This window comes from Peromyscus eremicus, chromosome 5 (assembly GCF_949786415.1).
Source record: "Peromyscus eremicus chromosome 5, PerEre_H2_v1, whole genome shotgun sequence".
Classification (NCBI taxonomy): Eukaryota; Metazoa; Chordata; class Mammalia; order Rodentia; family Cricetidae; genus Peromyscus; species Peromyscus eremicus.
Genome location: NC_081420.1, coordinates 14687928 through 14713763, shown reverse-complemented (window position 1 = coordinate 14713763; position 25836 = coordinate 14687928). Strand labels below are relative to the sequence as shown.

General features: G+C 47.1%; 1 protein-coding gene across 3 annotated transcripts in view; it reads right to left on the bottom strand.

Moving 5' to 3' along the window:
* Positions 1–21765: 21765 nt before the first annotated feature.
* Positions 21766–25836, bottom strand: part of Wnk2 (WNK lysine deficient protein kinase 2) — a 113824-nt gene continuing 109753 nt past the window's right edge. For 2 of the 3 annotated variants that reach the window (XM_059262982.1, XM_059262983.1), the window contains 2 exons: positions 24567–24678; positions 21766–21955 (listed from right to left, as the gene is read on the bottom strand). In XM_059262982.1, coding sequence (XP_059118965.1) covers positions 21930–21955; positions 24567–24678 — 138 coding nt within the window. In that variant the 3' untranslated portion in view covers positions 21766–21929. Of the gene's footprint in view, positions 21956–22932; positions 24679–25836 lie in introns of those variants that run through there. The other variant, XM_059262981.1, reaches the window with a different exon arrangement.

Genomic DNA, 25836 nt, shown 5'->3' with positions numbered 1-25836 from the left:
AGGAGGTGTGTCACTGGTTGTGGGTTTGAGGTTTCAAAGCCCACACTAGGCCTAGTCTGGCTCACTTTTTGCCTGCTGCCTATGGATCTGGATGTAGGCTGTCAGCAGCTACTGCTCCAGCACCATACCTGCCTGCCTGCTGCCATGCTCCCTGCCATGATGATCACAGACTAAACCTCTGAAACTATAAGCAAACCCCCAATTAAATACTTCATTTTATAAGTTGTCTTGGTCATGGTGTCTTTTCACCAAAGTCCTGGGTTTGATTCCCAACATTCACACAAGCATGCACATACATGTGTGCACAGGGGCATGTGTGCATTTGACACATGCACACACACACACTCAAGTAAATAAATTAGCTAGATATTTGTTCATTGTGAAAATTTTGGAGAGTGATAGAGAGATGGCTCCGTGGTTAAGAGCAGTGACTGCTCTTCCAGAAGACCTGGGATCAATTGCCAGCACCTACATGGTAGCTCACAACTGACTGTAACTCCAGATCCTGGGGATCTGATACTCTCTTCTGGCCTCTGCAGACACCAGGCACACACACAGTGCACAGACATACATGCAGGCAAAACAACTGTATACATTTTAAAAAGTATTTTTTAAATATGCAAAAAAGAAAGAAAATTTAGGAGATACCAATAATCAAGAGAGAAAAAAAATGAGCACCCATAATCTCAAGATCAGAAACAATAACTGTAGGGCTAGCCAGAAGAAGAGACATGAGCAAGGGTTACTCTACTGGAGCCCGGGGTTCATTCAGGGAAAGACCCTGGAGACGCACTCTCTAGTCCAAGAACCCCAGAGCCTGCTGTCTGCTTATAGGCTGGGGGAGTTATAGAGCAGAAAGGGGGAAGGGAAGTGGGAATGGAATGTTTTTTGACCTGTGGCTCTTAGGGGGAATTAAGGAAATAAAATGAGTGGTAGATGAAAGAATGTCAGATGATCCTGAGCATCTCTCCTGTAGCCATTGCTGGGGTAGGCAGAGTGAGGAAGGCAGGGATCTAGACAAACAAGTTACTTTAAGCTTCAGGAATTGTTATTGTTTGTTGTGGAATATTTGTTTAACTAGGCAAAGATGTGTTACATTTGTTTATGTTGCAGAATATTGCTTTAACTATGTAAAAGTGTGTTACATTTGTTTATGCTGTATTTGTTTAACGATGTAAAGATGTATTGCTTTGCCTGCCTGAGGCACCTGATTGGTCTAATAAAAAGCTGAATGGTCAGTAGCTAGGCAGTAGAGGGATGGGCAGGGCTGGCGGGCAGAGAGAATAAGTCTAAGGAGAGCAGAGAGAATGAGGGAGAAAAAGAGGGAGACACCCAGGGCCAGTCAGCCATGCAGCTGCCAGACAGACACAGAGTAAGACATACAGAGTGAAAGAAAGGTAAAAAGCCCCGAGGCAAAATGTAGATGAAAAGAAACAGGTTAATTTAAGTTGTAAGAGCTAGTGGGACAAGCATAAGATAAGGCCGAGCATTTGTAACTAATAAGTCTGTGTTATGATTTGGGAGCTGGTTGGTGGCCCAAAAGAAAGCCTGCTACAATTGTTCAACCAAAATTGAGGAGCTTCACAAAACAATGTCTCCCTGACTAACATTAACCAACCATTGACATTCCTGTAGATTTCTTCATACGTTTTTCCTTTACTTGTATACAAGTGTGGTGGTTTGAATGTGGGATGTCCCTCACAGGCCCAGGTACCTGAACACTTGGTCCCCAGCAGATGGCTCTGTTCTGGAAGACTGTAGAATCTTTAGGAGGTAGAGCCTCTTAAGGAAGTAGTCACTGGGGTGGGCCTTAAGTTTCCTTTTCTGTCTGTTCTCCACTTCCTGTTCCAATATGTGAGGCCTGCCACCATGGTGCCACTGCTTGCTATGACTTCACTTCCAGGAGGGACTCTAGATCCTCAGACTGTAAACAAATGAGAGAGAGAGAGAGAGAGAGAGAGAGAAAGAAAAACCCTCCTCTCATTTGTTTGTCAAGTATTTGGCCACAGCAATGAAAAAAAAAAAACAACTAATATGGAAAGGAAATGTAGCTAGAGTTTTCCTGCCTTGCCCACAGTCAGGACAAATCTTTGTCACCTGCCAGTCCCACAGCCGCTCAGACCCAACCAAGTAAACACAGAGACTTATATTGCTTACAAACTGTATGGCCATGACAGGCTTCTAGCTATCTAGTTCTTACATCTTAAATTAATCCATTTCCATAAATCTATACCTTGCCACATGGCTCGTGGCTTACCGGCATCTTCACATGCGGCATGTCATGGCAGCGGCTGGCAGTGACTCCTTCCGCTTTCTTTCTTTTCTCCTCTCTGTTAGTCCCGCCTATACTTCCTGCCTAGCCACCGGCCAATCAGTGTTTTATTTATTGACCAATCAGAGCAATTTGACATACAAACCATCCCACAGCAAGGAAATTTTAAAAGAGATAAGATTTTATAGGTTGAGTTTTCATTTTTGGTGTTACAACATCTCTGCACCAATATCCATGCACATTATTGTCTCAAAAACAACCAGGTTTGAATACATGAATATACACTTGCATATATGACATGTATAGAGTCATTTTTTTTATTTTCAAACAATTATGAAGTTGCAGGATAGGCAGAAGCAGGATTTTTAAAAGCTTGTCCTCAATCACTTGAAAATAACTTGTCAGCATGACACTCCTCCCTGACCCTGAATTTTTAATACCTCTTTCCCCCACACAAGGACATTTTCTTCTACTATTTAAAACAGTCAAGAGATTCACAGTGCTAAGTCACAAACACCTAGTTCTCAGAATCCATTCACATTTTGCCAATTGTCCTATTAATGTCCTTGGCAGGACATTAATAGGACAATTAATGTCCTGTATCAGATCTCAGCAATGACTCTGCAAGTCCTGGACCCAAATACAGCCTATGGCAAGCTGGCCAGGGGGCATCATGAGGGGCAGGAGTATGCTAAGCCCCAGAGACGTGTGGCTGTCCTTTCTCCACTGCTGAACAAGGCAGCTGCTGGGGACAGCTGGGGCTTGGCTGCCTAAGCCCCACACTCTGCAGCTGCCCAGAAGCTTGTGACTTGGAGATTATTCTGAGTGACAGCTGCCACTCCAAACATTCTGATATGTTTCCAAACCGCCAGTCTCCCACTCCACCCTTCCCTCAGGGTTACTTATAAACATAGATTAGAGCTCTTGGTGGGGGGGGGGGGGGGTCTAAGAGGCTTTTGTTTTTGTTTGTTTTGCCATAGTCTTTATTAAATAGAAGAAAATATATATTTTGTACCCTGACCAAATTCATGCAAATATATATCAAAGCCATTGAAAGCAAAGGCCAGTGAAAGAACAGTCTATTGTTAATCCTTCTTCTATTCCTTAATCCTTCTTACTGTTTAATTTTATTTTTAGATTTTTTTTATGTGTATGAATGTTTTGCCTACATATTGTGTGTGTACTTCATGCATGCCTAGTGTCCTTGGAGAATAGAAGAGGATGTCTGAGCTCTTGGAACTGAAATTACAGACAGTTATGAGCAACCACGTGGGTTCTGGGAATTGAACCTGGGTCCTCTGCAAGAGCAATAAGTGCTTTAAACTACTGAGCTATCTCACCAGCCCCTATTTTATCTTCTTTTTAAATTTGTATGTCTATGTGTTGTTGTACATGTGCAGTATATTTGTGTAGCATACACTGTATGCCTATGAAGGTCAAGGTCGAAGTTAGGTGTTTCACTTTCATCATACTCTCAACCTTTATTTTATTAATTTTTTAAAGATTTATTTTTTTATAATAGTATGTCTGTTCACAATGTGTGCCCAGTGCCCATGGAGGTGTCAGATCTCTTGGAACTGTAGTTACAGATGATTGTGGTGCTGGGAACTAAGCCCAGATCCTCTACAAGAGCAGAGTGCTCTTACACTGGTCCATCTCTCCAAACCCTATTTTATTTTTAATATAATATTTCTATTAATTATTTTGAGACTTTCATGAATGTATACAATGTACTTTGATCATATCCACTCATGTTCTTCCCCTAACCCCACCCAGATCCACCCCTAACCCTATATTCCCCCAACTTCATGTCCTCTTTTTTTTTTTTTTTTTTTTAATAATCCAATTTGTACTTCCCACATACTCATGGGTGTGGGCCATCCACTAGAAGATGGTCAACCTACCAGGCACAATGGCCTTAAAGAAAATTGACTCTCTCCTCTTGCAGCCTTCAGCTGTCAATAGCTCCTGAGTTAAGGGTGGGGGCTCATGAGCCCCTCCTCAACCTTTGTATTTTGAGACAGAGTTGCTCACTGAATCTTATCAATTCAGTTAGATGGGCTGGCTGATGACCTTCCTGGGCCTCTTGTTTCTGTCCACCCAAGACTGGGGCTACAGACATGAGTCAACATGCCTAGATTTTTATGGTTTGATGTGGGTCTATGATCCAAACTCCTAGCACATGGGCATATTCCTGAGAAGTGGTTTTAGATAGTATGCCACATGGGGTCACATAGTGCTGGCCAAGAGGGGTAGTTTAAATGTAATTGGCCCCCAACAACCTCATAGAGAGTGGCACTATTAGGAGGTGTGGCTTTGTTGGAGTGGGTGTGGCCTTGTTGGAGGAAGTGTGTCACTGTGGGGGCAGGCTTTGAGGTTTCCTATGCTGGGGATATCACCAAGTGTGTCAGTCAACTTCCTGTTGCCTGCAAGATACAGGACTGTCAGCTACCTCTCCAGCACCATGTCTGCCTGCACGCTGCCATGCTCCCCCCCCCTGTCATGATGATAATGGACTGAACCTCTGAAACTGTAAGCGAGCTACCCCAATTAACCCAATGTTTTCTTTAGGGCTGATGAGATGGCTCAGCAGTTAAGAGCACTTGATTGCTTTTCCTGAGTTCAATTCCCAGCAACCACATGGTGGCTCACCACCATCTGTAATGGGATCAGATTCCTTCTTCTGGTGTTCATGAAGACAGAGCACTCATATACATAAAATACATGAGTAGCTGGGCAGTAGTGGTGCACATCTTTAATCCCAGCACTCAGGAGGCAGAGGCAGGTAGATCTCTGTGAGTCTGAGGCCAACCTGGTCTACAGAACAAGTTCTAGGACAAGCTCCAAAAGCTACACAGAGAAACTCCATGTCAAAAAACAACAAAAAAATGAATAAATTAATCTTTAAAAAAATGTTTTCTTTATAAGAGTTGCCGTGGTCATAATGTCTCTTCACAGCAATAGAAACCCTAAGACACCAAGGGAATGTGGAGACAGAGGGGCATGATAAATGACATTGGGTGGAAGCAGTCAGCTTATTCCAGAATGGGGGTCTTTACACAGGACAAATGTCCTGGTTTTCTCAACCTACAGGATTGGGAAAGAAAAATGTAGAGGAAAAAACTCCTTCAGAGGAGAGAGACTGAGACAAACTCACTGTGCTAGAAGCTCAAACTTGCACTTTTTAATTTTTAAATGTTTATTTTATGTGTATGGGTGTTTTTCTTGCATGTATGTTTATGTGCCATGTGAGTTCAGTAGCTGTGAATCTATTTTCTATTGGATTGGAACAAAGCAATGCACAGTGGAATGTTGAGAGAACCAGGAGATCTGACCACGAACTGGTGATCAGATCCTAAGCAGTGAACATTGTTTGTCTTGAATCCACACTCCAGCACTTATGTTCGAAGTGGGATGCTGCAACTTCTGATGCTCACTGTTAAAATCCATCGCAAATAGAAAGGAAAACTGAGCAGGGCAGTGGTGGCACACTCTGTGAGTTCGAGGCCAGCCTGGTCTACAGAGCAAAGTTCAGTACAGGCTCCAAAGCTACAGAGAAACCCTGTCTCACAAAAAAAAAAAAAAAAAAAAAAGTTGGGGTGGGGGCAGAGTGCAGCTGGGGAAAGGTAATAATGATAATGACAAGACACGGGATTCATTTCATTATCTATTTTTATGTGTGCTCGCTATTTTCTAGAATAAAAATTCTTAAAATAAAATAATTCATTTTTAAGTGTGTGAATCAAAACAAAGAAACATCTAACATTTGCATTTACCTGAAGACCTGGTTGTACACCTATCTGTGTATCATAAATTGTTGACTCTTTAAAATGCAAATTTGGGGGCTGGAGAGACGACTCAGAGGTTAAGAGCACTAATCATTCTTCCAGAGGACCAGGGTTTGGTTCCCAGCAGCTCATAACCAGGGGATCCAACACCCTCTTCCGGCCTTTATGGGCACTGTACTCACATGGCACATAAACATACATACAGGCAAAATGTCCATACACATAAAATAAACTTTTAAAATTTAAAAAGTGCAAGTTTGAACTTCTAGGGCAGTGGATCTCAGCCTTCCTAGCACTGCGACCCTTTAATACAGTTCCTCATGTTGTGTTGACCCCAACCATAAAATTATTTTGTTGCTACTTCATAACTGTAACTTTGCTACTGTTATGAATTGCAATGTAAATATCTGGGTTTTCCAATGGTCTTAGGCAACCCCTGTGAAAAGGTTGTTTGAACCCACAAAGGAGTCATGACCCCCAGGCTGAGAACTGCTGTTCCTACACATTCTGTCCTTGACACAGCGACACACATCTCTGTGTGCTCTACTTTGACAGTAGAATAGCTATAATGTGATATTACATTAGCAGAATAGACACCCAGAGATGGACACACAGAGACTCCCATCCCCCACACCAGCACACACACGGAAACACAACCTCACTACAAGCAGACAAACACACACAGATATACATAGACACACAGATCTACACCCTCCCACTACCACACAATCACGGATGCACACAGACACGCCCCACTACCATAACATGATGGCTTCCTTGTGCCTGGCTCAATGTATGTCCATGGCTATGGCCAGACATGTCACCATCTTCCCTCAGACTATCTACTCTGCTAACTGCTCAGCAGAATAGCTCCATCTTCGATTCCCATTTTGGTTTCCAGGAAACGCCCAGAACTATCCAAACATGTATCAATAATCTGGGAAGAAAACAAACTCACCATCTGGGGAGCTGCCGCCTTTGGAGAGGGCAGCTCCTAGTGACCTGAGACACTGATGCTCGAAAAGTTTGCTTTGCAGGCAGGAGCCAGTGAGCGGCCTGAACTGTTCTTTGCTACTGACCCGAGTCCTCACCAGGCAATGGACTTTCCAGGGAGCTGCTGGCTCCTTCTCTCGCTGTTCGTCACTGGTCTCCTAGGAGAATCTGATTATCTCTTTGCCAGATGGAGTAAAGCATGCACACACACACACACACACACACACACACACACACACACACAGGTGGGGGTGGTGCTGGTCCATAGGGTGAGGTCCAAGTTAGTTGTCTGGATGCAGAAAACCCATATGGCTTCTTACTCTGTCCCACAGGGTGAGCTGCACTCATGCAAGGTGGACACGTTCCGCCTACAGCTGGCTCTGAAGAGAAGGGCAGCTGCACCTTGCTCCAGATGACACCCTGACCCACGCATGACAAGAGAACCTGAGATTCAGAGACAGAATCGCAGCCAGACACCGTGCAGAGGCCAGAGGTGGCTCAGTGGCTTTCAGTGGCCAGTCTCTCATTGTTGAGTCTTGCTCTCTCCCCCTCCCTCTCCCCCTCCCTCTCCCCCTCCCTCTCCCCCTCCCTCTCCCCTCCCTCTCCCCTCCCTCTCCCCCTCCCTCTCCCCCTTCCTCTCCCCCTTCTTTCCTCTTCATTGATGAGTCTCCCTCATTGTGCCTTCTCTTGGCCTCTCTCCCTAATTGTTCATGTTCCTCATTAGTCTCTCCTCACTAGTCAGGCTCCCTCATCGGTTTCTCCCTCATTAGTCCTCTCTCTCCTTGGTCTGTCTTCTGATTGGCCCAGTCTTTCCCATTGGCCCCTGTGCGGCTCAGGAGCATGGTCAGACTTGCAGCACCAGGAACACCTATTGGCCACTGAGCTGGCGGGATGCGTGGTGAGTGGTTCTGCACCTACTATTTACAGAAGAGATAGGAGCTGGGGCTCTTCTGAGCTGTTTTCTGACATGACAGCCCCCTGTGCCTTTCCTGTCGACAGCTACTGACCACCCGTGACCAGCTAGCTGTGTTCCCCTAAGATGGTTATTGTTTGGCTCTGGGAGGCGTATGATAGGGAGGTCATTGGAGGCTCTTCTGCTGAATAGCAGCATCAGCGCCAGTCTCAAACAGCACATGCTCCTGTCTCCAGACCCAGGCATCTTCTCAAAGCATCTGCCTTTGACTTGGTCTACCCTCTTTCCTTCAGGGTTTTTCATGTCACTCAGAGTCCTCCGTCTCCCACGCTGCCTCTAGATTTGTCTTTGCTAAGAGCCTCCCCACTTATCCATGGTTTCCATGGTTTCTGTTACCTGTGGTCAACTCTGGTCAGAAAATATCACATGGAAAATTCCAGAAGCTAATAGTTTGTGAGCTTTAAATTGTACATCATTCTGGGTGGTATGATGACGTTTCACACTGTCCCATTTAGGCTTAACCATTCTTTTGTGTAGCGTACCCATGCCGTATACAGTACCTGCCCACTAGTCACTTAATAGGCATTTGTGCAATCAGATTGATTGTTGTGGCAACACATGGTTATGTTCAAGTTATCCATATTTTTTTCTTTGAGACAAGGTCTCCCGTAGCCTGGCCCAGCCTTGAACCTATTACATAGCTAAATAGGACCATGAATGCTTTTTTATTTTTATTTACTATTATTGGGTAGGTACATGATATGTGTGTAGAGGTGGCCATGTGGACAGCTTGTGGAATTGATCTCTCCTCGCAGGAATCTTGCTCCCTTCCTCTCAGGGACCAAACTCAGGTTGTCAGGCTTGTGGAACAAGCATTTTTACCCACTGAACCAGCTCATAGGCCCAGTTTCTTCAACTCTTGATCCTCCTGCCTCTACCTCCCAAGTGCTGGGATTCCAGGCATGTGCCGCCATGTTGGTTGTTTAGTGCTAGTATTGAACCCAGGGCCTTGTGCATGCTATGCAAGCACTCTATTAACTGAGCTTTGTTCTCTGCCCTTACCATGCATATATTAAAATCATTCTGTTTTATTATAGTTATTAACCTCTTATTGTGTCTAATTTATAAATGAAAGTTTCTCATGTATGTTTAGGGAAAAACCATGTGTATAGGGTTTGCTGTTGTCTGTGACTCCTGATACTTATAGCTGTTGAACTGTACACCCCCAGGATAAGGGCTACGACTGTGTTTACTTCTCATCTTTCTCTCCAGGTCAGATGCAGAGTGAGATGTGAGCTACGCACCATGCTTTTTCTCTTGGGAGGGCTAAGGATTGAAGTTGAACCTTGCATGTTAGGTGAGCATTTTGCCACTGAGCTACACCCCAGTCACGGGTCTAGCCAGCTCGAAGTAGTACTGTAATGAACAAAGTTCATATTTTCCACAGAAACAGTTGAATGGGGCATTGTTTTGTTAGTCTTCTGGGGGGGATGGAGGCAAGGGAAATCAGAATTATGTGGGGGCTGGTATTTGGCAGCCAGAGAATGCCACATCCAAGCCTCCCTCACCAGCCTGCTGAACTCATGAGCTCTCTCTTCTGATGCAGGGACAGGGTGCCTGGGCTCTGCCCACAGCAGTGAACTCACTCCTAGAACCATTAAGGCCTCAGGCACACCTCTCCCACTGGGGTTATCCACTCAGTGACTTTCCCTTTGAAAGCAGCATTTTATTCGGAGTCTGTGTGGGAGTTGAGAAGTCACCATCTCAAGTTGACACCTGCAGAGTCACCTCAGAGTGACCGCACCAGCCACACTTTGCTGTCCCACGTGCTGGACCCATTGCTAGAAGCCACAGACCAGCCCTCTGCTTCCTAAGTCCCCCTCTGTAGCTTGTGATTGTCCTCTTGGACCACACAGCAGTTGGCAGTCACTTAATTCATGTTTATGAATTACTCTGAAAATCCATAATGAAAAGCTCTACAGACATTTAAAAGAAAGCGTTCTCAGTGTAGCATAATACAGCAGATTATAGGACAGACCAGCTTTTCTTTTTAAACAAAAAAATTTAACCTTTCAACCATCTTTTAGTATGGTCAAAGCAATGACTTGGAGATGCAGAGGCATTGCAAGAAATGAGTTGCTCTCTGATCTAAGCAGCAGTCCCCAGGGACCCAACCTGGGTACCAGCCAGGCTTTAAGAGTCCCTCTCATGGACGTCTCCCTCAGTCCTATCGTGAGTGGGGGGTGGGGGAGGTGAGGGAGGTGGGGAATGGGGGTGAGAGTGGGTGTGAATGAGTGGAAGGTGGGGGTGGATGAGTGGGGTGGGGGTGGATGATCTGGGGTAGGGGTGGATGGGCGGGGTGGGGGTGGATGAGCTGGGGTGGGGGTGGATGATCTGGGGTAGGGGTGGATGGGCGGGGTGGGGATGGATGATCTGGGGTGGGCACAGTTGACCTGTCCCATTGGAGTCCTGTCAGCTGACCCCAGCCTGGCTCAGGCCAGAGCAGCAGAAAGCTTGCAGAGGCTTTTGATGCCTTCAAGTGGGATGACGTGAAGGTAGAGGAAGTCTGCCAGTCAGCCCAGGTCACAGGAAGTGCTTTTCCCTGCCCTTTCTGAGAGACAGTTCTTGCCTCAGTGATGCATTCCTGAGGCACTGTTTGGACTGGTAACTGTAAACAAGGGTCACAGATACATGGACAATGAGAATCCTCCAGGTCACCCAAGCCTGAGACACAGAGAGGGACAGCATTTCTTAACTGGTGCTGCTCTCAGAGAGCGTCAGTCTAGCCAGAGCATGCCCAGCAAGAGATCCAGAGCCACTGAACATGTAGACCTTCGTTCTGCTGGGCCTCATGGACTGGATGATGTTTAGAAAGTAGGAAAACTAGAGGGTGGTGGTGGTGCACGCCTTTAATCCCAGCACTTGGGAGGCAGAGGCAGATGGATCTCTGTGAGTTCAAGGCCAGCCTGATCTACAAAGCAAGTTCCAGGACAGGCACCAAAACTGCACAGGGAAACCCTGTCTCAAAGATGAAACAACAACAACAACAACAACAACAACAACAAAAAAAAAAAAAAAAAAAAGCAGGAAAACTTATCCCACAACCTTGTCTCCTGCAGTGGTTTCAACATGCCTTCTCCAAAACTGATTTGTTGAAGCTTAATCCCAGCTGCGGTGATGTTAGGACATGGGAAACAAGCAAATGACCCCATGGATGGGTCAGTACTCCCAAAAGGGCTGGGGGAGCTAACAGAGCCTTAATATTCACTCTCTACTACGGTTTCAATCTAAACGTCCCTGCCGGCTCATGTTTTGACACTTGCACCCTGGTTGGAAGTGAAGCCTCGCATGCAGAAGTGGGTCAGAAAGGGCAAGCTTCTGAAGGTCACAGCTCTAGTCTTAGTTCCAGCCTGCTTCCTGGTCTGACAGAATGTGAAGAGCCACCCCCTCACACTCTCACTGTCGTGGATGGAGCCGTGCTGCCATGCGCTCTCCATGAAAGTGGACTGAAATCCCCTGAAACTCTGAGCCAAGGAAACCTTTCCTCGTCTTGATCACCGCTCTACAAAAATGGCCAACAAACCTGCCTTCTGCCAAGTGAGAACACAGCAACCAGGCACCGTCTTCTTCTGCTTTGAAGACAGTCTTGTGTAGCCCAAACTGGCCTTGAACTCACTGAACAGCTGAGAATGGCCTTGACTCTCTTGGCCCTCTTGCCTCTGTCTCCTGAGTGTTGGGACTATAGGCATGTGCCATCACCCTAGCTTATACTCAGTGCAGGGGAACCAGGGCTTGGTGCGTGCTAGGCAAGCATTCTAAACACGGAGTGATGTCCGTAACTCCTGGCGCCATTTCTGAAGCAGTGGGAAGCCCTCTCCAGACATCAATGCCAGTGCCTTGATGCCAGAGGAGACTCAGCCTCCAGAATTTTAAGAAGGACATTTCTACTCTTCACAAATTATCCAATCTTAAAAATGGCTCAGTGGATAAAGCTCTTGCCATGTAATTGTGAAGGCAGGAGTCTGGATCCCCAGATAAAGCCAAATGCAGGCGCACACATCTGTTAAACCCAGCATGCCTAAGGCAAAATGGGAAGTGGAGACTGGAGGATCCCCCAAAAGCTTGTGGGCCAACTAACCATGAGCAACAGGTGGAAAGTGAGCCCCTACACCCAAAGGTTGACCTCTGACCTCCACACATGAACTGTAGCACACATATTCCCACATGTATATGCACATATACTACACACACACATCATACATACATATATCACGTATACACGCATAACACACACATACAGGTCCATAGAAAATTACCCAGTGGCAGGTATTTTCTTCGAGCAGCACAAAGAACTAAGAGAATACCTCACTTTGACCCTACCTCACATGCCCTGTAGCAGGCCCGCATGGTGAGCTGCCTGCGCTGGCCCTGAAGGCTGATGGGACTTCCTCTTTCATAGTAATCAGCTTTGAAACGACCTGTATGCCAAGGGACAACCAGGTGCTGAAGATTCCCAACAGGGGTCTGTCTCAGAAACTCTGGTCCACATGTATACCTGAGAACTTTCTGGAGCCTGGGTTCAGAGGCCACACTGAGATCTTCATGGAGGCCAGAGCTTCCTGTGGGGGTGTCCCCAAAGCCACACACCTCCCCAAACTGCCATTCTTCCTGAACACCACAGTCGCCCAGTTCTGCCAAGACAGCTCCTGCTTCCTTTAAAAGTTCATTCAAACCAAGATAATCTGAGCAATGTCCTGAAGCCTGTACATGTGCGACCCGGAGGTCTCTGAACCTCACTTTCCCGCCCATGAGCCAGACAGACTGACAGAATCCGACCCATAGATGTTCCCAGGAACCTTCAGTGTTGGGATTCTGGGTGTTTAGCAGCCCAGCTCCCACCTCTGACAAGAAACAGAGTCCAATTACTGTTTTACTCGATTTGCATTGACTCTTCCTGGTGGGGGTAGGGGCTTTGATAATGGCTCCACAGCACAGAGCACAAACACATCATTTTCTCCTGCTGACTACTGACCACATAATTGCACAAAAAAAGAGCAACAGCTTGTAAGAACAAGATAATTATAGGCCCATTCCTGCACTTTCGAGAAGTTTTCAAAATACACTCTGCAATTATTTTTAGACCTTTCCAAACACCTCTGGAAAGAAATGACATCAGTCCCTGAGGGATGTTTTGTCACAGGCCCTGATCAGCAGCTCCTCCGTGGGATTCATGAGGATGACCTTTGGGGTACCCTCACCCTTGAGCTCTCAAAACTGGGAGACTGCATGTCTATACACTGGTTATGACCGTTTGGACTATGCAGCACACGAAGAGAGCAAAGGATCTTCTGTATAGGAATAAGAGGTGTCTCTTTGGCCAAAGAAAGCACGTGACAGACGCTCATGAAGTCCTTTAATGGTTCAGCCAGAGTTGCAGGCTGGGTTGCCTTCCCTGGGACCACACGCAGAGGCCTTGTGAACCAGAGCCAGTCTGTAAACAGATATGATATGGTTCCATCAGTGTCCTGCTTCGTTGGGGCAATGCTCAAATATATACGATCTGGAGAATATCCTGGAACGATGAATCCTGCGCACTCAGGGACAAGCTCTGGCAATGGCCAGCTAACGGCCCCTCAGAGATGCAGTCCTTGCTGTTATGGTTGGGACGTGAAATGTCCCCCACGGGCTGGGTGTCTGAACATTTGCTTCTCGGGACATTGTGGAACCATTGGGACCGTGGCCTCACTTGGGGGAGAGTGTCACTGGAAGTGGCCTTGAAGGCGATGCCTACGTCTAATTCCAGCCCGAGCTCTCTGTGTCTTGTCTGCCATGTCGTGAGCAAGCCATCCTGATAAAGTGCCCGCTGACACAGACCAAGCTGCTTTAGCCACACACCCTTCCTGCTGGGAAGCTGCCACTTAAAACAGTCACATCCCTCTCTAAGTAGCTCCAGGCTAGGGTTCTACCACCACAAAAGTAACGGCTACATCTCCAAGGTACCTCTGGGAGATGATGGAGCCCTTAGGAGGCAAGGCCTAGTAGAAGTATGTGTGTATGTGCGTGCGTGTGTGTGCGTGTGTGTGTGTGTGTGTGTGTGTGTGTGTGTATCAGAGGTTAATTTGAGGTGTCTTTCAGTTGCTTTGCACCTTACTTTCTGAGAGAGGGTCTCTAACTGAACCTGGAACTCACCAATTGTGCTAGACTGGCTGGCCAGTGATCAGTAGGGTCCTCCTGTCTGTCCTCCTGTCTCTGCCTTCCCAGTGCTGGGATCACAGGTGCATGCTACTCCAAGCTTTTTTTTTTTTTTTTTAAAAACATGGGTGCTGGGAATCAAATTCAGGTCCTCATGCTTGAATGGTAAGTATGTTGCCCCCTGAGCCAACTCTCCATCCCCAGTGGGAATTTTAAGGTCAATGGGGGTATACTCTTGAAGGAGACTTTGGACATTCTCGGCTGCTCAGAGATAAGACAATTTGCTTCTCAATATGCTCCTCATCTGCCTTGCTTCAGGTACCAAAGCCTGGACCCTCTGTCATAAACGAACCATCTAGAACTAAGAGTCACAATAAGCCCCCTCCCTTCTAAGTTGATTTCCCCAGGGCTTTTGTGCTTATTACATGGTTCCTTTGTCATCTGTAATGACCTGATCTGTGCTTTTTCAATCCATACATTGAAGTCCCAAACCCCTAGGCCCTCAGAATGTGAAATATTTGGACAAGATCAGGAGCATTCAGGGTGATGTGGTCATAGACAAAATGTGAAGTATTTGGAGACAGGCTTTGAAGAACCAAGATAAAATGAGGCCTACTACTACCGTGAGCCCCATCTCATCTGGCTGGCATCTCCATAGGAAGAGATTAGAGCCAGACGTGCACACAGAACAACCAAGTGAAGAAACAGGAAGAAAGCAAGCTCCGGACTCAACCCTGAAGGTACGGGTGGGATGCTGCAGGGTGGCAGTTTTATTGAGGTGTAGCATAAACAAGCTGTAACACCCAACGTGTACCATTCGGTACGTGTTGACATGTATATGCACTGGAGAAAACTCACCATGACCACGTTGGTGAACTTTCCCCCTTCACTTCCAAATGCGTCTTCATGCCCTGTCATCCCCCAGCCCCTCCCAGACAATTTCTGATGGCTCCCATCAGCACAGATCAGTTTGTATTTGTTTTCTCTCACTGGACATACATGGGTTGAGGCATGGGATCCTTTTGGGTGGTGCCTCCTTCACTTGGATATAATTCTCTTGAGATCGACAGTATCGCCTGTCACACAGATCATTCTTCCCCATTGCTGCACAGCATAGGAATGTAAGGCTGCCCCCTCCACCGCCCACCCCCCTGTGCTTACAGCTTTGTCTGCCAACCATTGGTATAGTCGGATTGTTTCTAGTTCACGGTCACCACGGCTCACGAGAACATTCATTTCATGGGGAATGAGGATCCCTGTTTTGAATGGTGAGCACTAAAGACTCGGAGCAGCAAAAGCAAGGTAGCGTATTTTGTGATCTTACGAGGTGGGCACCAATGCAGACAAACGGAAACATTTATGGCCCTGGATACAGGCCCCTCCCTCCCTTCCTCATTGGTTGAGTACTCAGTACAGTCTTACATGTCAACTGCCACGTACATCTGTCTACAAAGATCACTTGTGGGTTTATCTCTGTGTTTCACACCCTGTCTGTTTTAATGCTGTTTAGGGCCGTGAACTTTGTCACAGCTGCAAACCATTAGACAAGCTTGGCTGCTAATGATATTCTACTCTAAAGCTGGGCGTGGTGGCCACGCCTTTAATCCCAGCACTCAGGAGGCAGAGGCACAGGGATCTCTGTGAGTTCAAGGCCAGCCTATTCTACATAGAGATTGTCTAATAATAATAATAAAATAATAAAAATAATAATAATTTTTACTCTGAACTTCTAGTTTGAGCAGAGGTACATAGACTAGCAGGTGCCACGGGGGCCCATTGTTTCCTGTTTCCCTGGAACTGATCCTAAGTTGACTTAAGACTCTTCAGTCTTGAAAATGGACCACTTTATTTCTTACAATATGCAAATATTCAGCTCGCTGAGGTAAGCACCCGTAAGTGGAAAGGCCAGGCCACATGGACCATTTATGTTCAACTTCTCTTTTGTTCAGACAAATCACATCTGCAACCTTGTGCTGTTCCCCACTTGGACCAGTAGTGGAGGACAGCCAGGCCCTCCCCAGCCTACTCGGCAGGTGGCATAGCCAGTCTGAGTAGTTTTCACCGTTTTAAGAGGTGTGCAGCAGTATCTCACTGTGGCTTTAGGCGGCCTTTTCCTGGTATCTGACAAAGTTGAGAGGCTTCTGAAGGGTTCGTTTGTCACACATCATCTTTCCTTTGGTGGAGTGTTCCTTTAAATCCTCCACCCATTAAGAAAATTGGCACAATCACAACACCACTGTTAGAGTTCTTTATGTTCAAAACCCAAGTCAATTGTCATCAGTCTGTGGCTTTTCTTTTCATTCTCCTAACTCTGATTTTTAACAAAAAGTTTTTGCTTATTTTTTGACAATTTTAGTTTCATATACATATATAGTGTGTTTTGATCATATCCACCCCATCATCTTCTCTTATCCCTCCCCCATACCCTTGAAACTCTCTTTTTCCCAACATTCTTCCCTCCTAATTTTATGTCTCTTCAAACGTTAATAGCCCACTGTGCATAATTAGGCTTGCTTACTTTCGTATGTACATGGGTAGGGGTTCTATTTTATTATTTTAGTTTATTTTTGCAGTGCTGAGAAGTAAATCTAGGTCCTTCCATATGCTAAACAAAGATTTTACCATTAGGCTACTCCACCAGACTTAGTGGGGGTGGGAGTGATGGGGGTGGGGTGTGCGGCTATTTACTAGATCAGGAACAATTTAGCAGTGCTTAGAACCCTGAAGAAAAATGATTGTTTCTCTCTAAGCAGCCATTAACTTCTCACGGCTTCTTAGCTAGGAGTGGGGGGAACGTGAGCATCCTTTCTGACTGATTAGATCTTGTGTGGGTTAAACCAGAGCTGCTGTGAGTTCATGTCACGTCCACAGACAGTTTCCCAGCCTTCCTCCCCGCTCTCCAGCTCTTACTGCTCTTTCTGCCCTCTTTGGTGGGGATGATTTGGATGTCTTTTTTAGGGCCAAGCACTTAACAGTCACTTATTTTCAGGGTTTTGACCAGTTCGAAGTCTCTGCATTAACCACTCCCACTGCAAGTTAGCACTGATTTTTGAGTAGAAAATTTTCATTTTAAGCTTTCATTTTGTATTATTATTATTATTATTAGTAGTAGTAGTAGTAGTAGTAGTAGTAGTATTGACAGGCATGTGCCACAGAGTATATGTGGAGGTCTGAGAACAATTCTAAGGGTTGGTCCTCTCCTTCCACCACAGGTTGGAACTCAGGTCGTCAGACTCGGCAGCAAGTCCCTTTATTTACGCACTAAGCCATCCTGTCGGCACTTTCGTTTTTAAACTTTGTTATCATGAATGTGATGATGTGTATGAAGTTTTTCATTTTAGTGAACTACAATTCATTAGTCTTTTAAAAATGTATACGTGGCCAGGCATGTATCCCTAAATGTTTCCTATCCTTTGTTTTTTTTTTTTGTTTGTTTGTTTTTTGTTTTTTGTTTTTTGAGACAGGGTTTCTCTGTGTAGTTTTTTTGTTTTTGTTTTTGTTTTGTTTTTCGGTCCTTTGTGTCATAACCAGTTAATACTGATTTTTGAAGTTGAACCTTCCACAAGTTCCTGACACGAATTCCAAGACAAGGCCTTGTGTTCCCCATGTCTGCTGTGTTCCATTTGCTCTTTGGTTCATAGTTTTGTATTGACGTTTGGAAGGCACAGTGGGCTCTGGTCTCTTTTATACTTTGCCTCAAGTAGTAGAACAAGGGTAGCTGAAATATCTGGAAGTTTCTCTTTTCACTTCTGATTTCTTCAATTGATAGGATATTTGGAAGTATGTTATTTCATTTCCAAATATTTGGGTATTTTATGGTGAACCATTATTGTTTTCCAACTTAACTCTGTATTGGTCAGAGAACATTTGTTCATGTGACTTGAATCCTTTAAAATATATGATCAGGGATATTTAATGGCCACTCGCTTGTATGCCCCAGAGTATGATCTGTCTTCATACACAGGTCATGTAAACATAAAAAACACTGAGCCCAGCTAGGTGTGTACACCTGTGACCGAGCACCTGCGTGAGCTCTGGGTTCAGTCTCTAACAACAACCAAAAAAAAGTAGGGAAGAGGGAAAGGATGAGCAAGGAAAGGAAGGAAGGAAGGAAAAAAGGAAGAAGGGGAAGTGGGAATGCGTCTGCAGATGGAACATTCTAGAAATACCAATAAGGTTTTTATATTTAAGGTCAGTAGTTGTGCTCAAGTCTTCCATATTCTCAGAGACGGCTGTGGCCACTCCCCAGACACAGGATGGCCCTCCACCCAAATGCTGTCTGGATATTGAGATCGGTCACCACATGTACACACACACACCCAAGAAGACACACAGAGGCTTGTTTACCTCTATAACCGGGGCTTTCTAGGGAGTACAGGGTGCCTTCTAAGTAGGTCCAAAATGGACAGGACAGGGAGAAAAGACGGGCCAGGGCCTTTCATAGTGGTCAGGGCAGAGCAAGCTGAAGGCATGTAGGTGGGGGCCATGTTTGATGTGATCCTTTACTGCTACTCATGGGAGAAACAGCCATGCTGTCCTCCCAGCCTTCCCAAATGAGGGGGCAGAAGGAAAGGAGAGGTGAGGCATCATACACTGGACAGTCTTGATCTGGTGTGGCTCTCATCTCGTCCTGCTCATTATTAAGATGGATACTGAAATGACCATCAGGAATTTCTCTTTGCTATTTGTCAGTTTTGCTCACATATTTCAAAGCACTGTCATTAGGCACACAAACATTTGGAACTTAGTGAGTTGACCCTTTTGTCATTGTGAAATGGTTCTTTCAATTGGCAATAAGTGTTACTATCAAAACCGCATTGATGTTATGAGAACCACTCATGCCTCCTCCTTTTGATTAGTGTTAGGACGGTATACCCATGACCGCCTTTTATTTTTCTGTGTCTTTAAAGTCCACCTATTAGAGCCACTTTCACTTCCTTTAGTTGGGATGGTGTACCCATGTCCACCTCTACTTTATCAGAAAAATTGTAGACAACATTTTGAATCTTGTTGTTTTTTAGTTTTTTGAGACAGAGTTTCTCTGTATAGCCATGGCTGTCCTGGAACTTGCTTGGTAGATGAGGCTGGCCTTGAACTCACAAAGATCCACCTGCTTCTGCCTCCTGAGTGCTGGGATAAAGGCATACACCACCACCGCTGCCAGGCTGAATCCTGATGTTCATTAAATCTGACAATTTTTTTAAACTGACCATATATATACATCATTACAAAATGTGGTCATCACTATAGTTAGGTCTAACCTATCACCTTGCTATTTGATTTTGATCTTGCCTATTCTTTGGTCCCCTTTTCCTGTGGTCCTTTGGCCTTGAGTTCTAAAACAACTTCTGTAGCCCTTGGTGCCTGTCGGGCCAACTGACCCTTGTGCAGCCGGGCTGGTGGTGACCACTGTCCATTGTCCTGTGTAGTCTATGATTCTGCAGGGAGGAGCTGCATGGCTCCATCTCCTGCGCCTATGTGGGGCTCAGGAAAGGTTCTTCCTTGCTCTGAGTTTTCTGCCTTTGGCTTTCTCCCCTTCTTCCTCTTGTTCTCTTTATGGAATTGGTATTCACTTGTTAGCTTCAAGGTACAAGTAGAGACTAGTAAATACAGATAGTCTCCACCTTATAAAGGACTGTGTGCCAAATCAGTGAGCCATATTCTATATACTGAATGTTATATCCCTCTAAATTCCTACATTGAAGACCCAATTACCATGTAAATGTATGGGGAGAGGGGGGCTTTATGAAGATCCAATGCAATCATAAGAGTGGGATCCTTGAACTATGTTTACATGGTACTAGTAAAGAGCAATCAAATGATGCTGCTATTATGTTGCTACATTTTTAATAAAATGAAAATCTTGAAATCTTAAAGAAAAAGAGTGGGGCCCTCATCTGCTAGGAATATTATAAGGAGCACAAATGCAATCCTTCTGTGTGAGAGAGAGGTCACAGGTGCACAGTACGCTAGGTCCTATGTACCAACTAAGAGAGCAGCTCTACAATTTAGCTACTCTGTAGGCACTTGATCTTGGACGTCCTAGCCTCTGGAACTGTGAGCAATACACAAGAGAGCTAACCAATCTATGGTATTTTATATGGCAACCCTGAATGACTAAGGCACCATTTGCTTTTGTTTCCTACAAGTCAAGGCCGGGTTCCCAGTCTAGGGCACTTGTGTGCTTGAAACAGATATACTCTCATGACCTCATGACTTCGACTGCTGGGGATCTTGGGGAACGTGAAGCTCTGTATGTCTAGTTTTGCCGAGGACCTAGAGAATCTACTAGACCTCCAACAAGGCATAAACCTCAGGGGCTGAGCACTTGGTCATGATGGGTGTAAGTGACATCTAGAGATGTCAGAAACCTCCTTAATGTCATAGCACTACCTGTGGCCTGTGGTGGTAGCAAAGTCGGGATATTGTGAACATCTGCTCCCATGCTTGGCTAGAGGATGCACTGAATTGCAGCTGCTAACACTTGCTCCCATACACAGCTGCAGCACACCCTGAACTGCAGCTAGAGACTCACAATACCCAGACCCAGTTTCGGCATGTGTTGATGTTCAAAACCCTAGGAGCTCTGGCCCAGACCCATTCCTGTGGGCAGGGCCAGGCCACTATCAATTATTTCCACGTTTTCTTGTCAAGGCAACTCAGAGGTTGTTGGCATTTGAGGGTGCACATGAATTTGTGTGTGTGAAGGCCGGAGGAGAACATCAGGTGTGATTCCTCAAGTGCTCTCCTCTCTTGTGTAGATGGTGTACTTATGTGTGTGCAGCTGTGTGATGGTGCACTTGTGGGGTTAGAGGCCAATTCTGGATTATCTGTCTCTACAGCTCTCCACTTTATTTGTTCAGACAGATCTCTGAAACTACAGTTCAGCATTTTAGGTTGGCTGGATGATCAGCAAGTACCAGGGATCTGTACTCATGTACATAAGCTTGTATAAGCAAGCATGTTACCCACTGAGCCATTTCCCTAGGCCTGCTTATCTGTCCAAGGCAGGGGCTCCCCCTGGCTTGGAACTCTCCAAGTAGGCTAGACTGGCTATCCAGTGAGATCCAGGATCCTTCTGTTTCTGCTTCCATAGCACTAGGATTCCAAGTGTGGGCCACCATACCCGACCTTTTGTATGTAGGTTCTGAAGACTGAACTCAGGTCAAGCATTTGACTGACTGAGCCACCTTCCCAGCCTGTTTTCATGCTTTTCATGTGAGCTTTTAACATACCCCACCATGGGGGGCAGGTAGAGCTCTTCCTGGAGCTGGTGGTCCTGTCCTCCACCCCCAAGAGGCTTCAGATCCCATGTTGGCTGGTTCCTTTCCTGATGGTTCCCACGAGCTCTTTCAGACCTCCATGATGCTTTTCCTTTGGTGGGAAGATGACTCTGGTCTCCTCAGGCCAGAGAAAAGACCATGTGACATGGAGCTGAGCAACAAAAGGGACCCTGAGTCTGTGCCCGATGAGGGGCACTGGATGATGAGCCTCCAGGGCCTTGCAGAGAATGGGCTGCACCCTCCCCCACCCTTCTCACCTAGCTCCTGCCTGCCAGAGGACCACTGGAAAGGAGGAAGTTTGAAATACCAAAGTCCTGTCTCCCCCAAAATATGTTTTATTCTTGCATTACATTTGTGTTTCCAATTGTGAATAAAAAAATGGTTAGAAAGTGGTTACAAAACAGCGTGAGTGGACTAGGAGTGGCTGCCCTGGAGTCTGTCACTTCTTCGCCTGGATGATGCAGTGTGGGCCTGGCGTAGAGGCCGGCTCAGTCGGGTTTTTCACTCTCAGGATCTAGAAAACAAAACGGCCACAGCTCACTACAGGCCCCTGAGGCACTGGCCTCTCACCCAAGGCTGGGCTCTGCTGCCCGTGCACACAGCCCTGCCTAGGCACCTGGCCCCTTTCCCAGGAGCTACTAAAACAAGGTAGAATGGCGGAGCCAGAGCCAGGCCAGGACGAGACTGTGCATTGTATAGAGTCCTGTTCTCTGCACAGAGCGTGGCTGACTGTCACCTGGGTATCTTCTTCTAAGTTAGACACTCAGCAATGACCACCTAAGCCCAGAAAAACAAGGCCTCACCCCTGTTCCACTGGGCCATCCTGGACTGAGCTGGCCTTGAAGTCCTGGGAGAAAACAGTAACCTTCAGTTTTTGCTTCTGAATAGGGCCAGTGCCAAGATAAAGCACAATGATACAGTTGCAGGGGTCTGGGCAGAGGCGTGAAGTCTAGTGCTTTATCTTGAGACAGCCGCCTCTGGCACAGTGGACCCCATGTTGTCAGGGCCAGGTCTACAGTGCACACACACAAGGCTGCCCATGAAGAGTCTGATGCATCACCGTAGCGTAAGTCTTCTTCCTAAACTATCAACTTTCATAACGCCCTGGGCTCCCTGGAAGGCCAGTGCCTCTCATACGCCTTAGGTTGGCCCTTGACCAATTCTACTCAACAAGGCCAAGAGCCTGAAAGAGAAGCCCCACCAACCACGAAGAAGGGATAACCCGGAGTTCCTATGACTCATACAAACTGGGTTTTCTAGGACCTAGTGCCCGCTGTGACGGGACTGGAAATGCAGTCTGCCTTCTGTGAGATGCACCCTTTCTACCTGCACTTCTGAAAGCAATGCAGATGCAGCCTGACTTGCAGCCCAGCCAATAGCCTGCAATGCCAGGCTAGAGGTAACAGCCCAGTGACATCGGGCCTGGGCCACAGCAGCAGGCACAGTGCTGGGAGACAGGTAACCCCCACCAGAGGCTTGACTCCTCTCTCTCAGCCCTATGAGCTCCACCCTCCAAGGGATAGCACACAAGGCTGCTGGCTCAAGCAGAGGCCAGGCCAGGCCCACCTGGGCGACCCAGACCTATCTTTTACAAGGCCAGTCAGTTTGGTTTTGATATGAATAGAGGGCAAGAAAAAAGCTGTCATTTCACAGTATTTTCAAGCAAACGTTTATTTTTCTCCTTCGCACATACAGTCTCTTGGGGATCCCATGCCACTAGCGGTGTCATAGTAGGAAAGGACTTGGGCGCAAGAGGAGTGGGAGAAGGCAGGCTCACTTCACTAAGAAGTGGGCCTGGGTGCTTTTCAGACCAGACGCAGAGAACAGAAATCTCTTATTGCATTGTTGTGGCCTGGCAGAAAACTCTGCTCAGCCCCCTGAAAAGTCAATTCTAACGGAATTGATGGAATAGTGTATTTAAACCAAAATAATTTAGCTGGTTCTCATGAGTACAGCTTAACTGTACAGTTCACAGCAGGGTCACCCCAGGCAGCCCACCCTCCAACTGGAGGCATAAAACATTTGCCCAGAGGGAGTCAGGGGGCTTTCATCGCCCCCCAGGACAAGTGTCATGGAAACCTCCAGAAATACTCCACCCCTCAGTAGGCAGGCCTGAGGATAGCCTGGAGAGGAATTTGCAGGGTAGGGTGGGCAGAGCACAGGCCTCTGTGGAAACCATGGAAAAGGAAGAGAGTGGGGACCCCTGAGCTGAATGATGGTGTTTGTCTGTACGGTGCCATAACAGCCTGCTGGCTACCGGGGCATTCACCCGTTTGTTTCTTGGCAGGATCCTCACGGCTCAACAAAGCTGCTGACACTCCTCACAGGGAGAACAACTTCAGGCGGGTCCTGTGGCTCTGTTATTGAACATGACCAGGGTGACCTCACTCTATCAAGGGCTGAGATAGGCTCATCCAGCATTGGCAGGTCACATTGTTAATGTTCACTTTAGTTTCTGTTTTTAAGAAGGCGTTTACACTAGAACTATCAGCTTCATATCTGTACCCCATTCCCATCTCTGCAACATCACACAGTGGAGACAGCAATGTACATGTTAACTGTAATGAAATCCACCTTTGCTGATCAATGGCCTTTTAAAACTTGTCTTTCCATCAGAAAACAGAAAAGCTGGAATTCAAGGCACTGGGCTGCTGCAGGGGGATGACGAGGTTCTAATCCTCAACCAAGGACAGGCAGTGGATGTGAAGCCTGCCTGTGCAAGACTGGAGGGACCTAAGAGCGGTGGGGTCTGAGGCAGCAGGGAAAGTGTCTTGCTGCCCTCTCCTGCCCCCTTGGCTGGGGCTCTGTGCCCTGGGCCCATGTGGAGGAGCCATGAGGAGGCCACACCACAACCGGGTTCTTCCACACGATTCAGAGTGCTCCATCTGGCCAGGGCAGGGCAGAGGGCTACGTGATGTGCAGCCGGGGGCCTGGCGTGCTGATAACAGGTGGCCGCAGGAACACTGGCAGCATAGGGACCTTAGTGGGGCTCTGACTGCCCCAAGACCCCTGTGGGTTCCCTGAGGCCACCCAGGGCCCCCAGGACACAGGAACAGGGAGCAGGCCTCCATACTGACTCAGAGGCAGTGCACAGGGAGGGCCTGAGAGGCTGGAGTGGACAGTACCTGGTATGGGCACAGGCAGGGCTGGGGTGGCTCCAGGAATGGCTGTGGTGGACAGAGGGCCGGGTGCCAGGGCCAAACACGGTGTCCTCACTCCTGCTGGAGGCACAGTTGTCTGTGAGACACAGAAACAAACAGGAAGGCACAGGGGGCCACAGTCAGTCGGTCTCCTCGTGCAGTCCAAGTGTTGGTATGGGAAGCAGCTGCCCTCCCCCCCTCCCTCCCCGGCTCGCTACACTGAGGTCTAAGCACCTGTCTGTAGGCCATAAGCTGCAGCTGTCCAAAGCCAGAGCGGGCGTGGAGCAGAACCTGAAGGGTGTGGGAGGGTACACGAGTGACTCACACACTTCCACCCAGCCGACACCACGGCATCCGGTTTGGTGGTCTAGTCACAGTTTGCACCTACAGTAGCCCAGGAGGCCTGTGGGAGCAGGAACTCTGGGGTAGGCCCTGTACTCTCAGCCAAGCACAGTGGCCTTAGAGGCAGGGAAAGGAGCCGTTGATGGCTTCCAGAGCCAGCACCTCTGATGACAGGACTGGATATGACTACAGCGAGAGATCAAGGACCGGCAGCCTGCAGCATCTAAACAAAACAGTTGGGCCGGGCGGTGGTGGCGCACGCCTTTAATCCCAGCACTTGGGAGGCAGAGCCAGGTGGATCTCTGTGAGTTCAAGGCCAGCCTGAGCTACCAAGTGAGTTCCAGGAGAGGCGCAAAGCTACACAGAGAAACCCTGTCTCGAAAAACCAAAAAAAAAAAAAAAAAAAAAAAAAACCACCAACAAACAAAACAAAAAAAACAGTTGGGAAACCGAAGACAGTGACTATAAAAGGTTTAACATCACAGTCCAGTGGGCTTTGATGCCTCAGAGACAACACACCTCACTCCAGGAGAAGCGCCACTGGAAGGGCTGGGCTGGGGTTCCCAGGTGAGCACTTGCCTAGCACATACGAGGCCCTGGCTTCTAGCCTCTGGACCATACACACACACAGGGCAGGATGGAAACTCGCCAACCCCCACACCATTTACAGAAGGCAGTGAAGGTCTCCATGGAGCCAGCAGCCATACCTGCAGAGGGGGCAACGTTAGGTGCTCCCTCAAGGCTCCTTCATGCTGCCAGTCACCACTGTGAGGGGACCCAGCCAAGGTGAGACAAGAAAAGAAAAATTGCCTCTCTGCAGATGACAACATTGTATGAGAGAAGCCCACAGGAAAGGCTGAACAAGCAAACTCCGCAGGACCATAAGCTTCTAGGCACGAGAATTGGTCACATT